At 54.4% G+C, this 17,145-nt stretch overlaps 6 protein-coding genes across 6 annotated transcripts; 3 read left to right on the top strand and 3 right to left on the bottom strand.

The window, feature by feature from the left end:
- Positions 1 to 312: 312 nt before the first annotated feature.
- Positions 313 to 1,539, bottom strand: J4E85_011672 (uncharacterized protein; the record flags this gene model as incomplete). Its single annotated transcript, XM_051475873.1, has 3 exons — positions 313 to 344; positions 397 to 1,326; positions 1,374 to 1,539. The coding sequence occupies 3 exons, from the start codon at positions 1,537 to 1,539 to the stop codon at positions 313 to 315; spliced, it is 1,128 nt and encodes a 375-aa protein (XP_051320349.1).
- Positions 1,540 to 3,888: 2,349 nt separating this feature from the next.
- On the top strand, positions 3,889 to 4,918 carry J4E85_011671 (uncharacterized protein; the record flags this gene model as incomplete). Its single annotated transcript, XM_051475872.1, has 3 exons — positions 3,889 to 4,110; positions 4,161 to 4,651; positions 4,702 to 4,918. The coding sequence occupies 3 exons, from the start codon at positions 3,889 to 3,891 to the stop codon at positions 4,916 to 4,918; spliced, it is 930 nt and encodes a 309-aa protein (XP_051320348.1).
- A 1,946-nt stretch (positions 4,919 to 6,864) lies between these two features.
- J4E85_011670 (uncharacterized protein) lies at positions 6,865 to 7,418 on the top strand (the record flags this gene model as incomplete). The annotated part of the gene is made up of 2 exons (XM_051475871.1): positions 6,865 to 7,040; positions 7,148 to 7,418. 2 exons carry the CDS (start codon positions 6,865 to 6,867, stop codon positions 7,416 to 7,418), a joined length of 447 nt encoding a protein of 148 aa, XP_051320347.1.
- Positions 7,419 to 7,775: 357 nt separating this feature from the next.
- Positions 7,776 to 9,514, bottom strand: J4E85_011669 (uncharacterized protein; the record flags this gene model as incomplete). Its single annotated transcript, XM_051475870.1, has 3 exons — positions 7,776 to 8,060; positions 8,129 to 9,269; positions 9,324 to 9,514. The coding sequence occupies 3 exons, from the start codon at positions 9,512 to 9,514 to the stop codon at positions 7,776 to 7,778; spliced, it is 1,617 nt and encodes a 538-aa protein (XP_051320346.1).
- A 1,598-nt stretch (positions 9,515 to 11,112) lies between these two features.
- Positions 11,113 to 13,153, top strand: J4E85_011668 (uncharacterized protein; the record flags this gene model as incomplete). The annotated part of the gene is made up of 2 exons (XM_051475869.1): positions 11,113 to 11,603; positions 11,677 to 13,153. 2 exons carry the CDS (start codon positions 11,113 to 11,115, stop codon positions 13,151 to 13,153), a joined length of 1,968 nt encoding a protein of 655 aa, XP_051320345.1.
- Positions 13,154 to 14,051: 898 nt separating this feature from the next.
- Positions 14,052 to 17,002, bottom strand: J4E85_011667 (uncharacterized protein; the record flags this gene model as incomplete). The annotated part of the gene is made up of 3 exons (XM_051475868.1): positions 14,052 to 14,162; positions 14,230 to 14,897; positions 14,947 to 17,002. The coding sequence occupies 3 exons, from the start codon at positions 17,000 to 17,002 to the stop codon at positions 14,052 to 14,054; spliced, it is 2,835 nt and encodes a 944-aa protein (XP_051320344.1).
- Positions 17,003 to 17,145: the final 143 nt, after the last annotated feature.

Here is a 17,145-nt window from a genome sequence, read left to right as displayed (position 1 = left end):
TCCGGATGACTTTGTTTCCGATAGCCAGGCGTGTACAGAGTAATGGCAACATTCTTAACGTCAACTCAAGTGTCGATCAGAGAGAAAAATGAAGAATTTGTGCTTCCATTAAGGCATGATAAAACCCCGTCTATGTATGAAGCAGGCCTAGTGAATCCCATTAATCCATGATACATCCCATCTACCGAAGTAGGCAATAAGTTAGCACAGAAGCCAGCCTTGATCTACGGGTATCCGAACAAAGAAAGAAGCAGTGGAAAGTAGTACTGTAACAATTCTGAAAGGTGCAAGACACGAGAAGTGAAGATGGTTTTAAGCCCAGTAACCGAGCAGAGCCATCAAACCTGGGGTTCCGTTAGTATAAAGTCGACAGTATGGCGCACGGACAAGACTTACCAGCACCAAGAACCATAAGCCCAAACGCCTTAAGCGTCCTACTAACAGGCCCCTTCTGCATATACGGGCTGAACATAAACTCATGCGCCATAAGCTCCACAAGACCCGTGTAGATAAGAATACCAGCGGAGATGGAATCGAAAACACCATTCGTCAACAGGGTAGTCTTGCTCTCAGGCGCAAAAGACTGGCGCACGCCCAGACCAATAGCAATGGCAATGGGGGTCGAGATACCGTAGCCGAGACCAAGGAAGTACGGGGTCCAGCGCTTGGACGCGGGCCAGGGGACTTCTGCAAGACGGGTTCCCAGACCGAGGCCTTCGAACATTTGGTGGAAGACGAGGACGATGTAGAGGGTGATGAATTCCTCGCCGGCTACGGCAAGGGTGAGGCCGATGAAGATGGAGTGGAAGATGACACCGAATTCGAGGATGAAGACGGCGGTTAGTTGCGAGGCGTAGCCGTCTGGGACGAGGGGACGGGGGGCCATGTCGGACTTCAGCTCGGCTTCATGGTCGCGTTGGTGGCCGAGGTGGTCGTCGCCGCGGATGTTGTGGTTGCCGCTGCTGCCTCCGGTGCTACCCTCGAGGTCGTGGGCTTTGTCGTCAGCGTGGGCGGCTGGGGAGATGCCAGTGGGTTCGTGGCTGTGACTGTGGTCGTGGTCGCTGCCGAACTTGGCGTAACGCATTGTCATGAGCTCGAGGAAGAACATGAGAAAGAGCGTCATCAGGGCAATGCCCTCGGGCCAGGGGTACTTGGCGATAACACCGGTCAGACATTCGTTACCAAGTGCCTCGTTTGCTGGGGCCAGGAGATGGATGAATGCCGTTGTGATGATGACGCCTGAACCGAAGTACTTGGCGGCGAAGAAGACCCAGTTGGGCACCAGCTTGCTACGGGAACGTCTTGCTAGAACGGGGAACATGGCACCTGTGCGATGTTAGCATGCGAAGATCGGCAAGGTTTCTTGTACACACCGAAGCTGGATGCTACCAGGATGACGAAGATGGATGAGATACGGGTGCCCATGCGGCCATCGTACTCGTTGTCGCCGCCGCAGGTGATGACCTCCTCAGGTTGTGACTCTGCGCCGTCATCTTGACGGAGCACAAGGCGTGCAATATCGAGGGCGGTAGAAGCCATGTTGATGGGTAGAACACTGGCAACTGAGTGAAGAATAGCGATAGTACGGAAGATTCGCTTGATGCAAATCTAGACAAATGTGCTTCAATACTGTCGATCTCTGGTTGGCGTGGACCCGAGTGACCCAGATGTTTGGTAATGGTTCAGTGGAGAAGCAACCCTTGGGAGAAGCTTGGTTCGGCTGGGCGTGTCTTGTGCAGTCTTGGGTAACAACAAGCACTATATATTGGATCCTTTGGACGCAATCAAGCACCTTGATGGACAGGTAGAAATGCTTGACGGTGCTTTGATGGGTCTTCAGGAAGGATTCACGGAGTACGGAACTGGTTGGACGTGTGAAGGCGGGCGATATACCAGAAGGGTCTTACTCAGAGTACCCTGATGGCACGCTAAGGGCGAATATTCCACTGGTGCATAGCTTGCAGAGCCTATGGGGTCCAGTATAGCTGTCACCCGTGGGGGAAGGCGTATGTAAAGTGCTTTCGAGAGCGCGCTGAACGTGGGACTTTTTCAATCATGGTGTTGGTGTGGCATGTGCGACGCTGCGGTTGTTACGATGCGGCGAACGTGCGTTCAGTAGCAGTCAGCCGCAATCCTAGGCCCGATTCCACTTACTTGAACTAGGGCCTGCCGAAACCTCAACAGGCCCACGTCTACATCAATCTCTGAAGCCGCATTGCCGCATGCCTCGACCGAGGGACATGAAGGCGGCAGCGCGATGCCCGTATTACACGACCTGGGCCCTCGTTCAAATACGAGACGGGCTGGAATAGACGCAGTGGTTCAAAGACGAGAGTGTCTGGTCGCCGGCGTCGCGCGGTACTGCAGGATGCGGTGCATCTATTACAGACACTGATGGAAAATACTTGACGGGTTCCTGGCTGGAACGAAAAGTTGAAGTCGCTACTTGCGCGCATTCGATGCTGAACTTGGAGTGCAACGGCGCAATCATTCCGACTCTTCCGAATTCCGAATGACAGTTCCTTACGATGCAGGCGCCCAGATCAGAAGGTACGATCAAGCTGGCGCTTCGAAATTGCTGAAAGATCTTGAAGGACAATTCCGAGCCGTGCCGGAACCTTGACAAAGAAGATTACTTTGACGACAGCCAAAAAGAGGAGGCGGGCTACGCGGTGGTGAGACTTGCAAAGCCATCAAGTACCGAGCAGGTAGCCGACAAGGCCTGACAGGCTTGCGCGAAGATCTGTACATATTGGTGAAGCGGTGGAAATCTTCTGTTCAGCTGATGAGGCTGTCGCGATGTACCTACTTGGCGCATTGCCAGATACAACGTACAAGGCTGTCGATCTACGCAGGTCGCAGAACCACTTGTAGCAGGTAACTGCATCTAGGTTTGACCGGCCGCGCTGATGTGAGGGTGTACAGGCGTATGCACTCCGCCTTCTCCGCACTGCCGCGTGATCCGGTGACATGTACCTAGGTATTGTCTCAACACATGAGGTGATGGACAGCGATGCGCGTCTACAATGAAGAGTCGTCTGGGATGCTGGCTATAAAGTGCAAAGCTATGCACTTCGGGCCGTTCGGCTGTCGAGTAGCTCTGGATGGTTGGTCCACATCACACCACCGTGAGGGGCTGTGGACTGACGGAATGTAAAACGCGCGCCAATGTACAGCGGGCGGGGTCGCGTCGCATATACTCGGAGTACAGCTCGATGGGCATGGCGATGTCAGCAAACTCGATAGAATCGAGGCGATCGTGGGACCCATCCATGAGACACATGCCGGCGCACGGAGGAGGAGATCGAAAAGTTAATACAATCGGTGGTACTGAAACCGGTTTGCCAGGGCTAGAATGGGAGCAGTGGGAGCAGCTGGGGGCGTGCACAGCGCGTTGCTGTGGGGAACATCCTGGACGGCTTGGCGTGATGAAGCACTGATGATGTACCAAAGTACCTCGCGCCAGCCAGCCCGCCCCACCCCACGAGAGCGCTCAATGTCGCAACCACATGGGCAGAGTGAGTGAATTGACAGCCAGCTTGACAGCGCTGCCATGATTACAACATGTTCGCGCAGCCGGCGGAGACCCTTATTCTGAAGCTCCAGGCGCAGAGCTGGCGTTGGCGCATCCTTGCTTCTCACGCAGGCCGTAGCGGGAACCAATCAATAGTGCATGCCGTGAGGGGCTATGACGTCTCGATTCCTGTTTCGTATAGCTCCTGCCGCAGCTCCAACAGGTGACCGCATAGCTGCCTAGCTTCTCCTCTTTATAACTCCGCCTCGTCTCACCCTCTTCCTGCTTCTCATTGTCAACTCTCCCATAGATCCCTCAGCACCAATTGTTGCTGTACAGGTCCCGGAGTCCCATCACAACACCAAACCGCCATCATGATTGAGGAAGTCTTGAAGAAGACCTCGGAGATGTTCCCGCTGCCCACCGCGACGGCCTCGTCGCTGCCTTCGGTTGCTCCCATCCCAACCGTCGCCCCCGGACCTGAGCCCACCTACGAGGTTGCCGGCGATGCTGGAATGAAGACCCTCTGGGTCGTCTTCGTTCTCATGCTGATCGCCTCTGCCGGTTTCACCGTCATGTCCTGGAAGGTGCCTTTGGTGAGTACCATCTGGAGCTACTCCAGACAGCAGATTCTAACAACCCCCAGAACAAGCGCCTCTACCATGTCATCACCACCATCATCACCCTCACCGCTGCCCTCTCCTACTTCGCCATGGCCTCCGGCGCTGGTGTCTCCCTCAAGAAGGAGGTCGAGCGCGAGCAGCACGACCACGTCCCCGACACCTACAACGTCGTCTACCGCCAGGTCTACTGGGCCCGTTACGTCGACTGGACCATCACCACCCCTCTCCTGCTCCTCGACCTCGGTCTCCTTGCTGGCATGTCTGGTGGACACATGATCATGATGGTTGTTGCCGACATCATCATGGTTCTCACTGGTCTCTTCGCTGCCTTCGGTACTGAGGACACTGCCCAGAAGTGGGGCTGGTACACCATCTCGTGCATTGCCTTCCTCTTCGTCTTCTGGCACCTTGGCCTTAACGGTGGTGCCAACGCCCGCGCCAAGGGTGACAAGCTCCGCGGTTTCTTCATCTCCATCGCTGCCTACACCGCCGTCCTCTGGACTGCCTACCCCATGTAAGTCTCATCAATACCCACGCCTCCCGATTTTATGCTAATCCGTTCAGTGTCTGGGGTATTGCCGATGGTGCTCGCAAGGCCAGCGTCGACACTGAGATCATTGCCTACGCTGTCCTCGATGTCCTCGCCAAGGCTGTCTTCGGTGCCTGGCTCTTGGTTGCCCACGCCAACATGCGCGAGAGCGATGTTGAGCTTAACGGCTTCTGGGCCAACGGTCTCAGCCGCGAGGGTGCCATCCGCATTGGTGAGGATGACGGTGCTTAAATGTACCTCATCAGCACAAATGTCTTACTCTTGTGAGCATGTCAGCTGTGTCATAGCACGAGTACAGATTGATTCGACAAGCATGGTTCACCTTGACTAAGAGGGCCGGAACCAGTGGCCAAGATGGAAAAAGCGTACGCGGCATGTTCAGCTTCTGACTGTCCTTTAGGCAGTATCTCTCCTCAATGATGTAACTTTCTCATTACCGGAGTTGGAGGCTTGTCAATAGTCACGGGATTGGACGCCCACAATATGGACGTTTCATAGTTAATGCGATAATGATATTGATCTCGAACTCTCTTCCATATGAATCCGTGCCGGCTTACCGCCGAGCTCTTCTAAGCTGCCGCACCAGTACAATGAACAATACGAGTGATGTAATTTAGCCCTTTAACCCTTTGACCTCATTTCATCTCACTTAGTGAGATGTCTTGTTCAGATGTCTATATAGTTGGCATGCTTGGCTCGTTGTTGAAGTCACCCAACATCGATACCTTCCAGCATCACCAAGACCAACCATGTTCTCATCACTCTTCTCCGTCGCTGTCGCAACTCTCTTGATGCAATCAGCATCCTCATCGCCTCTCACAACACCACCTCCTTCTCTCTCGCCTACCCCATCGCCTACACCTTGCACCAAGACTGTCTTCACATTCCCTGATATCCAAGTCGGAACCTGTACCTTTAACGCCACAACAACGACGTCTACTGTCTTCACCGACTGTGCCGGATGTGCGCTTGAGACGATTAACCTTGGTGGTCTTGGACCGGTACGTACCCTTCTATACTATTCTGGCTATTGGTGGATCTAGTAAGCTGACTGTGGTGGTTGTTTGTGTAGGCGTGCGCCGCTGTTACGACGGTTCCTGGAACGAAGACTGAGACTGTTACGGCTTGTCAGTCGGCTTAGGTTGAGATGAGTGTGAGGTGGTAGGTGGTGAATGATGGTCGGTCTTTTTCTTGTAGCTAGTTTCTTTGGTGATGATCTTTAGTACATAGGATATTGTATACAACGAATATGCCTATGCTCCTCCATTCCTCTCCTCCAAAGCTATCTGTGACTGTTCTACTCATCCAAACACTCACCCATATTCCAAACAGATGACAGAAGTTTACTATAGTTAGCATTGACGTTGGTTGTACATACAGGCTGTTCTCGTGTAGATTCAGCTTAGCGTGTTTGTCGTTTAACTAGCAGTAAAGCCGCCCCAACGCCGTAATTACCCACTCATGCACTTGCGCCCCAGATGATCGACCGCAGGTTGTAGCTGCCCAAGCTATGGGTCCCCCCATCTGTACTGCAGCCTCACAACTGCGACGCTGCACCTTTCGGCGCCTTGAACGAGAAAAAAACGTAAAAAGACTCATCCGCCGCCATCGTGACATCAGGCGGCTGGGGTGCATGGACTCTCTGGCGGTCAGGTACGAGCTTCCGGCTGACGCGAAAGCGAAATCAAGGCAGTGGCTGTGTACCTGGATGACCCCACGAACACGATCAAGGGTACGAAGGGTACGAAGGATGAATGACAGCTGTTGCCATGGCAGAATGTCAGATGGATGAAATGGTCGGGAGATCAATGATGTTTTGTTTGTCGCTCATCCGGCGTGGGTAGGTGACGGCCGTCACACACCTGACGCGCTTCCAAGGTTTGCTCATGCAGGGATGTGCGGCTGCCCCGCAACCAAGCCGCGGTCGGGGTGGTGCGGTGCAACGTGATGGGGAGGGAGCTTGGAAGCTCAGGCAGGCACCCGACAGCTCCAGCTTGCTTTGCTGCCCTGAACGTGCGGACAAGTACAAGTACCTGGGAGTTAGCCCGTACCTGCAGCTTCACGAGTTCCCTTTTGATCACACCCACACCTGCTTGAACTACTTACCACTTGCTCGACTTACTTACTTACTCACTCAACCTCGATATCGACGAGCGAACTGACGGATTAACAACATCATGGCGACTGAGGATATCAAGAACGAAAGCGCGACTGAGGTCATCGTCGACGAGACACCCATCTCGCCCGTTCGCTCTCTGGACCGCCGGAACAGTTTGGAGAAACATTTGCAGCATAGGCCTGAGCCGCAGGACCTGAAGAACAGACATATCCTGCTGGATACCACGACTGCTCCGTATGTTCCCTCCACCCTTCCACCTCCTCCCATTCCCCTTCTCCCACCCCATCCCCCCCTCTCCCCACTTCACACCAAGAGCCCCGCTAACGCGGGACACGTACCAGTGCCCTCCAAGCCAAAGCCCTCGAACTCGAGCGCCAACGCGCAACCGACCAACTCAAAAAAGGCCTCAACGCCCGCCCCGAACGCGCCGACCTCATCGAGCGCAACATCCTTCCTGCCTCCAACGCCGCGCCCGCACTGCAGGGACACCAGAAAGAACTCGATATGCATATGCGCGCGGATAATCTGGAGAAGGGGTTGCAGTCCAGGCCGAGCCCGGAGGAGCTGGTTAAGAAGGGGATCTTGGATGAGGGGGAGGTTGGTGGGGAGTAGGGGGATGTGTGAGATGGGTGGTGTACAACGATGCGAGAATGCATTCGGCGTTGGTGGGGAGGTGAGATGGGAATTGTACGGTTTTTTGCTTCGGCATTGAGTACCTACCTGCATAGTATATATATCACGAATTATGGAATGTTTCTTGCTTATACAGTCATTTAGTAGCGTTCGCATCTCACACACCCTCACCATCACAATTTCTAGGTCACAAACCCCAAGAATCTGTGCAAAGAGCGGCACGAAGCCCATGACTTCATTACAACATGTCTAGGCTAACAGAGCGACAGCCAGCCGCCTAGCTAAACCCAAACAGTAAATAAACCAGCGAACATCAATCATCCCGAGACCAGTCATCTAATGACCGACCTTCTCCTCCCTGACCACGGTCGCATTCTTAGCATCCATGTCATCAGCGTGGTTCTCACGGTCCGCCTCCATGTTCTTGACCAACTCGGTGATACCGAAGAGGTCGTCCATCTTCTCGAGGGACAGGCCCTTGGTCTCGGGGATGAGGAACCAGACGAAGATGAACATGGAGAAGCAGAAGGCGCCGTAGGTGAAGAAGGTGCCGTAGCCGCCTTGGCCCATGGTGGCCATCATGTTGGGGGTTGCGCGCGCGACGACGAAGTTGAAGAGCCACTGTGGGGGTTTGTTAGTATGTGTTTTTATGTGGAGGGAGGAGTGTTGGGATTAGGGTTACGACATACCTGTGTAGCAGCGGCGATGGCAACGTTGAGGGAGCGGAGACGAGCGGCGGGGATCTCAGACACGTAGATCCAGCATACGGGGCCCCAACCGAATTGGAAGAACAGGGCGAAGAGGAACACGCAGACGAGAGCGAAGTATCCGGCTCCTGGTACGGGTTCGCCCATGATGGGCGGGTCGACGCGCATGTAGATGCCGATGTAGAACATGGCCATTCCCTGTGCAATGGATGTCCAGAGGAGCGAACGGCGGCGACCGAGAGAATCAGCGGCGAATATGAGGAAAGCGAAGCAGCCGACCATCTTGACGATACCGTAGATACCTGTGGCGAAGAGCTTGACGGAATTGCCCTTGAGACCGAGGGCGGCGAAGATCTGGGGCGCGTAGTAGTTGATGGCGTTTGTTCCCGTCATCTGCTGGCAAATCATGAGACCGATGGAGATGAGTGCGCGCTTCCGGTTACCGGGGATAGTAAACATCTCTTTGAGAAGGTCCTTGACGCTTGCACCCGCAACGAGCATACGCTCGTGTTCAAGCTGGTCGGCGATATCCTTGATTTCGTCCTGGACGTAGGCGTGCGAGTGCGGTAGGTTGCGCATGCGAGCAAGCACTGTGGTAGCCTCCTCCCATTTATCCTGCTTAGCGAGGAAACGAGGGGATTCCTTGTTCAGCGCCATGCAGCCGACGAGGAGAACGGCGGGGAGAGCCTGGAGAGCAAGAGGAACGATGTAGACTTGAGCGCCGCCGGAGAGATGCATGAGGGAGCCGTAGTTGACCCAGAAGGCGAGGCAGGTTCCTGTGGCGATGAAGAGTTGGTAGAGACCGGTGAGACCACCACGGATACCACGGGGTGCGTTTTCGGAAATGTACAGAGGGACGACCATGGAGGCGCCTCCTACACCTAGTCCAGCGATGAAGCGGCCGACGTACATGGCGGCGAGAGCGCCCATGGCTACGGCTTGGATGATGCAACCGACGATGGTGACGAGACCGGCGATTTGGAGGGCGGTCTTGCGGCCCCAGCGGTCGGCTACCCATGAGGCGATGAAGCAGCCGGCGAAACATCCGGCTTGGAGGGTGGAAGCGATGTTAGCGTTCAGGTTGGCTTTGCCGACTTTGTCGAGGTTGGTGATGTTGTATTTGCTGGGAGGATTGTCAGTGTCGTGAGATGATAAGAAAATAACAAGAGACACTCACTCCTGGAACTCCTTCAATTCAAGCACACCTCCAATGGTTCCGATATCGAAACCAAACAACATGCCACCAAAACAGGCGGAACCCGCCATGGCGAAAGCGCGCCATCCGTAGATCTCGTGAGGGTCGGATTTGATGGAGTCGTTCTTGACGATCATGCGAATAAACTTCGCGCCGGTGGATGGAGCTGCCATGATGTCGGGTAGATTGGGGGATGCTACCGTGTCGGTGGGAGTATAGATCTATCTTATCGTCAGTATGTATGACGCAAGGAGAAGCTGTTGAAGGACATAAGGACCGAATACATACCGACAGACAGAACGATCAAACCACAAGCTTGACCCTAGACCAGACGCTGGTGTATATCACACCAGGTGTCGTTCGAAGAGAATAGCGAGAGAAGAGTGAAGATCTCCGCAGATTGCTGGTCTAAAAAAGCTCCCCAGTGGGATGTGCATGGCCATGATATATAAACAGCCAGACGGTACAGCGGCCCATGCGCCATCCTCGCAGCACTAGCTCCTTGCTCAAGACGGGGTAACTCGCCTGGTCCGTCACCGCGGTCTTTGCCCCATGGCTGGCCTGCAAGCTATCGTGATCCTCCATTAACCCCGGACTCAAGACCCCAGACTCCACGTTTCCACACTGCTCTTTCTCTCCACACACTGCGAGAGCTGCTGCCGCTAGCCACACAGACAGGGTACCGAGAGCATCAGATGAACGTCCCTTTGTGGCTCCGGCCAATGGGGCACATGCAGGACGAGCGCCGCACTCTGTCGAAGCATGCTTGGTAGTGAGATAGGCTTGGCTCGGCGGAAAGCACGCGGTGGGATTAGTGGGAGCTATGAAAGGCCGTCTTGGAAGTGCCAAGTCCTGCTCTTTTTCCGTCCAATTGACGGCTGGGTGGCGTTGCGAGTTGGATTGCATATCAAAGGGTTGCCAAGAGTAATATCTCCAGGTTCCATCACGGTCTGGGGTCTCCCCCCGCTGTCCTTCCGTTTTCTTGCGGGGGCGTGGAATGGGAAGCAACGGCCTGCGACCTTTCCGTCTTGGGCAAGGTGAGTAATCCGACACATGTCTTCTCCCCCGCTGAGGAAGGCGCTACGGTTGTTGTGGCTATTTATCCGCGTATTAGACCTGCGATGGGGTCGGGGCGAGGGATGCCCCACGGCCGCGCCGACGCGTGATGGGTCGAGGACGAGGCGTTGTGGATGACTTGTGGAGAGGAACGGTTATGGACGTCTGTGGCCTGTCGAATTTGGTCGTGGGGTGCTGGTCTACTTGTCTACTTTGTATGTGTTCAGGCTGATGAGAGAGGGTTCGGGATTGTGTTGGTACGATCTTGCACCGAGGTTGCGCATCACCAATACGTTGCATCCGTCACTTAAACCCAACAACCCCACAAACAAGAGCAACAGCGTCAAGCATTGGAAAGACTGTGTGTCTGTGATTGTGCTCGACGACGGCGAAATCGAATACCGGAACTGGAGTCAAGCCTTTCGCCTCAGTACGCCCAATCCGCTGCCTGCATCTTGTTCTACCGTCTTGGGGTTCTGGGCTCCTGGGCATTAATCGGCTGCGCTTAACACCACCAATACGCATCCACCCTCATCTTACATCAAGATTCTTCCAGGCCAAACTCATCGCCAAGGAAGCCTGAACATAATCGCCCGCGCAGCGGAGATAGCGGAACACGGAAGTTGGCGTTGCGATATCCACCGTCAAGTCAGTGATCGTCACGTATTGTTGTCAAGCCACTCGCAGAAGCAAATACCGTTAGGTCACACGAAGCATGGCGGCGAAGACGGCAAACGCCAATCGGGCGTTCAACCTCCATCCTTTCTCCACGAATCCGCTCAAGTCGCGCGACGATGTCGTTGCCGCTGTGGGCTCACTGCTGGATCCCCTCATTCCGGGTTTCTCACCCAACAATGCTTTGATCAAAGTAGGCAGCACAGGTACACGCTTCGATGAGACAGGTGCGCAGGTCGAAGGCTTTGCTCGCCCGTTATGGGGTCTTGCGCCTCTGTTAGCTGGGGGTAACAAGTATGCTGCAACGGACAAGTTCGTCCAAGGCCTCATTTCTGGGACGGATCCTGAGAGTCCGGAGTTCTGGGGGTATATGGAGGATACGGATCAGAGGATGGTGGAGGCGTGTCCCATTGGATTCACGCTTGCGGTTGCGAATAAAGAGTTTTGGGATCCGTTGACGGAAAGGCAGAAGAAGAATGTAGAGACGTGGTTGGGGAGTATGAATGATAAGAAGATGCCGGATACGAACTGGTATGATGGTCCTTTGGTTCCTTTACATTTGTCCTGTTACATGTAATAGGGTGTGATATTAACATTCTGTCAGGCTCTGGTTCCGCGTCTTCGCCAACCTGGGACTCGAAAGGAATGGGGCTAAGTGGTCGAAAGAGCAGCTCGAGAAAGACATCAAACAGCTGAACACGTACTACCGCGGCGACGGCTGGTCCAACGACGGACCTGATACGTACCGCCAGATGGACTACTACTCCGGCTCCTTCGCGATCCAATACCTACAACTCCTCTACTCCAAACTCGCCGCAGACATCGACCCAGAGCAAGCTGCAGAGTACAAAGAGCGCGCACGCATGTACGCCCAAGACTTCGTACACTTTTTCGACCCCGAAGGCCGCGCCATCACCTTCGGCCGCTCACTGACATACCGTTGGGCCATGGTCGCCTTCTGGGGCGCAATCGCATACGCAGACCTCGAGCTGCCCGCTCCCCTCTCCTGGGGCGTAGTAAAAGGAATCTGGATGCGCAACCTACGTTGGTGGACAACTCAACACGACATTTTTCAATCCAACGGCATGCTCACGGTAGGCTACTCGTACCCCAACTACTACCTCGCGGAGAACTACAATTCGCCTCAAAGCCCGTACTGGTGCATGCTCGCCTTCGCCTGTCTCGCAGTACCCGAATCCCACCCCTTTTGGTCCGCGAAAGAGGAACCGCATCCATATGCCAACACACGCGTTGTGCGTCCGCTACCTCACCCCCGCCAAATCGTCTGCCGCTCAGGCGGCCACAGCTTCCTGCTTTCCAGCGGCCAATCCTGCCACTACGCCATCAAAAACAGCAACGCAAAATACGGAAAATTCGCCTACAGCGCCGCCTTTGCCTACTCCGTTTCCACCGGCTACCAGGAACTCGAGCAATTCGTGCCAGAATCCCAACTCGCCTTCTCCGACGACGGAGGCGAGCTGTGGAAGATGCGAAGAGCGCTGAACGGGGACTCGTCGATTGAAAACTTCGATGGCGTGCCCGTGCTGGTGTCGAGTATGAAGCCTTGGGGCGATGTGGAGATTACGTCGTATCTTGTGCCGCCGGCGGAAGAGACGCCGAACTGGCATCTCCGCGTCCATCGTGTGACGTCTGGTCGTGATATCAAGAGCGCAGAGGGTGCATGGGCTGTGTACGGAGCTCGCGAATCAGACGGTCGTCTTCTTACTGAATGGAACGGCACACTGCGTACACTAGACACGTCCATCCCCGAGGGCGGCGCTTCAGACTCCACATCCGCGTTTGCGGCTTCGCCTCGTACGGGTGCAGTGGGTATCGCGGATGTTTACCAGACGAAGCGCGAGGGAAGCGTGATTCTTGCAGATGCGAATAGTAATCTGCAGGAGAGTAGGACGGTATTGCCGGTTCTGCAGAAGGATGTTAAGAAAGGGGAGACGGTGTGGTTTGTTACGGCGGTGTTTGCTATGCCGGCTAGTAAAGAAGGGTGGAGGGAGAGTTGGAAGGAGGGCTGGGAGAAGAGACCGGCTGTGCCGGGGTGGGTGAAGAGTTTGATGGAGAAGTAGAGTGGTGTGTATGTTTCTGGTGTGGCTGGTTGTTAGGTAGTCTTACCTAAAACGGACCTGTTGTATGGAAATATGCTTCTCGGCTTTCCAATCTCGTGGGTTCATGGAGTGTATAACGATGAAGTTTGTGTTGGTGAAGTTGTAATGAGTACACACAGCTACATGTACGCTATCGTTCATGTGCTCGACTGATATAAGTAGAACTTACACGGATACAACAAGGATGCACCTTCACCACGTATAATCCACGATGCGAAAAGACTAGTGTACCCTATCATTATGGAGCCTTTTCCCTACATGCAATCTTTTGCTTTTGATACTATACCCCAGCCCATGAAAGAAACAAGACAAACGAAAACAAGGGTATATCCAGGCCGAGACATTTCCAAATCCAATGCATGCCAAATTTTCCTTTCCGCCACTCCGACCTAACCCCAACCTCACGTATCCCACGTCCCCCTCTCCCTCACGCGTCTCGCATCCCTCCTCACACCCGCATTCGCACCCGCACCCGCACCCCTCCCACCATCCCTCCCCCCAAACCCCTCATCCTCAAAATTCATAACCCGATACCCATCCCCCAACACCGTACTCTCCCTCCCATCCCTCCACGTCCCCATCCCGCCATCCCCATCCATCCGTCTATCCCTATTACTCTCATTATACCCCGGCGGAACCGGCCACTGCATCTCTCCCTCCCCCTCCCCATGTCCCTCATCCCCTCCCGCACCAAACGGATAGTGGCCTATGTCTGTTGTCAAACTAGCTGTATGGCTGCGTGAGTTGGTGTGCAGGGATAAGGGCGGTGGGAGGAGGGAAGCTTGTTGCCGGTCTATGAAGTCGTTGGTGTGGTGGCTGGGGGTTGAGTAGTCGGAGTCTGTGAGGAGGAATGTGGCGTCTAGGCGGGAGGTGCTTCGTTGGGAGGGGTGTTGGCGGTCGCGGTCGCGGTCGCGGGAACGGGGGCGGGTGTTGGCGTGGGAGTTTGGGAGAGGAGGGAGGGCGAGGGAGTCTAGGCGGGGTGGGGAGTAGGTGTCGTTCCTGTTGATGTTGGTGATGTCATTGCCGTTGTTGTTAACTCGATCCCTCGCTGCCCTTGGTCCGAACGTCTCGCCTTGTAATCGCGGTTTGCGGTCGTGGAATTCATCCTGGATAACCTTTTCGTTTTCGCGGCGCCGTTCAAATTCTTGCCTGAAATGTACACCCGCGTTGTGGGACAGGGAGAGGTTATTAATCTTCTCGCCGAGCCGACGAATGTCGTTTTGCATCAACGTTGCACCGTCGAGATTATGCGAAACTGCAGTCGGAGGCGGCGGCGGAAGAGCGTGTCGAGGCGGTGGACTGGGGAAATTATGCGCGGATATCTCGGCACGTCGTGCTTCTTGGTGATCATGGTGGTTCGTACGCTCGCCCGCGTTGGTTGATGTGGCCTCGAGTTCTACGGGTGCGGACTGCGCCGGCATGGGGTCCCAGGCGCGCTGCCAGCACCAGGATCGTTGTTGACGGGCTTCTAGGTGCTCAATCTGACCGTTGCTTACCCACTCGGGCATGCGCTTTAGATCGGTGTTGAGGAAGGAGCGGACGCCGTCGGTGTGTCTGAGGCCCTGGACGTCGACGGATAGGGTTGAGAGGACTTGGAGGATACCGTAGAGGAGGACCCAGCGTCCGAGACGGGCTTCGCGTGGTGACATGTGTTTCAGGTCGGTGGTGAGCTCAAACTGTTCAAACTTGTCGATAAGTGTGGATCCTATCGAATGTCAGTGCATGTCATCAATTGGCAGTCGTGTGTCAATTACCGTTGAAGTTGACGTCCAGCTTCTCAATATTCGTTGCATCGCTGAAGATGATGGAGAGCTGCAGCTGTGCCTTCGCGTCTTTCGTAGCATCCTTGGGTTTGTCCTTCTTCAACGACGAAAAGAAGCTTTTCTTCTCCTTGTCTTTACTCGTCTTTGGCACTTCTCTTGGGAGTAACGGGTACGGATGTGGGATATGTGCATACCCATTTTTCGCATCGTAGGTGACCAGCATTTCTGTCATCCCCAGCTCTGGAAGGTCTGCCCTGAAGCTGTCGTTCTTCCTATGGGCCATTTCCCACTTACGGGAGGCCCGCTCTTCTCGAGGATTCCATATCACCTCCCTATCGACGAAGTAATCATACAGCGAACCAAAGTCTTCTTGCATGGCATTTACAACCTTGCGATTAAGCCACGTCTTGTCGGAATTCGGCGGCCAGTTGCCGTAGATGCGCGTGAAATGCCCGATAAGGAACTGGCGAAACGATTGATAGCTTTGATAGACTGGAGTGTTCGCGGTCTTCAACCTGTCCTCCCAAAGATCACCGAAATCAAACGTTGACAGCTTCTCCTCGGCTTCCATGACGCGCAACTGCAGTGTCTTGGCAGCCAACCCAAGGTTCCGCCTTGTGACTACTGACAGTCGCTTGAAATCTGGATGATCCTCAATTTCCTGCGTCATGACACCAGCCAGGTGAACAAAGCTTTCGAGGTAGCCCTGTCGCCACTTGACGCTATCCTGTTCTGCCCAAGCCAGAAGCCCTAGAGCTCGTCGGATGTTGTTGCGCAGGTCGTCAATTCCATACCGGCCTAGATATTCCACAATCATCTGCACGCTTCGTTCCCTGGCTGTCATTCCAGACCGCGTGTCTGTGTCAAGATCGTACATGACGTGTATTTGAGGTTGCAGCGTACTCAACATATCGAACACGTCGGATCCAACTATGGGTTTTCCGTGCAACATGGCCAGGAAATTACGGATAGCAACATGGTGCAATCTTTGTGCCTGTGGTGTTTTCACGTTGTCAGGCGCAGTAAACCATATCTCATGGGTTGGATTGCGTTGGAAGCCCTGCTGGAAAGGAGGCGGTGAGTTAGGTTGGCGTCCATGAGAGGCCTCGGATGGATGGTAAGCCCGAGAAGTAGCCCGAGAATCTATACTGGTATGCGACTGATCGATGTCGAAGGGCGGTGGAGACCGTCCACCGGGTGATGTGGGCCCTAGCATTCGTCGTTGTGCTGGCTGTGGGAAATTCGGCGAGAAAGGCTGAGATGGTGAACTTGCATTTTCCGAGAGAGCCCAGTCATCCACGTCGTTATCATCGATGAGACTATACAGCAGGGCATTGCTCAGCCAGGTGGATCCCGAGCTTTGGAGGATATCCAAGTCTGCCCGAATCGAGGGGATTGGGTGGTCCTCGTCTACTTCCTCTTTGAAGTATATGAGTACGCTGCCGTGTTGCATATCTTCGTCATAGCTAAACCCGGCGTATGGACGCAGTTCTTCTCTTCCGTCGGTCCATATCTTGAAGTTCAACCAAGTTTTCTGGTCAGGCGGAAGAGCGTAGGAACCCGCTGACGACTCAGATCTGAAGACGGGAGGGCCAGGTGACGGCGCGACGGTCTTCTTGATCGGCACTCCTCCGCCTCTACCACGAGGCGCCTTTGTGTCTTTGCCCTTTGCCTGATATTTTATCTTCTCTTTGCCTTTTGAAGATGTGTCTGAGACTGACTCTGCCTTCGATGATTTCGTTGGCGGAGGTCGGGATCCAGAGGAGACGTCAGACGGAAGGGTGGCTAGTCGCGGCCTGCTACCATTTCCGCCATCGTGCGTAGAACTACTCCGAGATGTCGTATGGCTGTTGTTGCTGGATACTGTGAAGGAGCGTGTTATGCCACTTCTCGGATTGCTGGGGTTTGGTGATGGACGCCATTCCGCAAATCCATCTCGGCTTTCCTGTGTGGCTTCTGGCACCTTTCCTTTTACAGCAATTTTCTTTTCCTTTTTCTCAACTTCTTTCTGTTGTACCTTGCGACTACGAGCGCCTCTTGCTGACATGTCCTCTTGAAGTCGATAGCAAAACTTCGATCGGCGACAGGCTGGATGACTTGTTCAGACAATGTCGTTTGATATTTCCAATACACCCAAGGTTCTATCAGTTCCTGGCATGGGCTTCGAAAGATTAAGAGATACGTCGGGAG

Source organism: Alternaria conjuncta, assembly GCF_024043145.1.
Source record: "Alternaria conjuncta strain BMP 0040 chromosome Unknown scaffold_40, whole genome shotgun sequence".
NCBI classification, from domain to species: domain Eukaryota; kingdom Fungi; phylum Ascomycota; class Dothideomycetes; order Pleosporales; family Pleosporaceae; genus Alternaria; species Alternaria conjuncta.
Note: the sequence above shows the minus strand (reverse complement) of the source record. Positions and strands in the feature narration are given on the sequence as shown.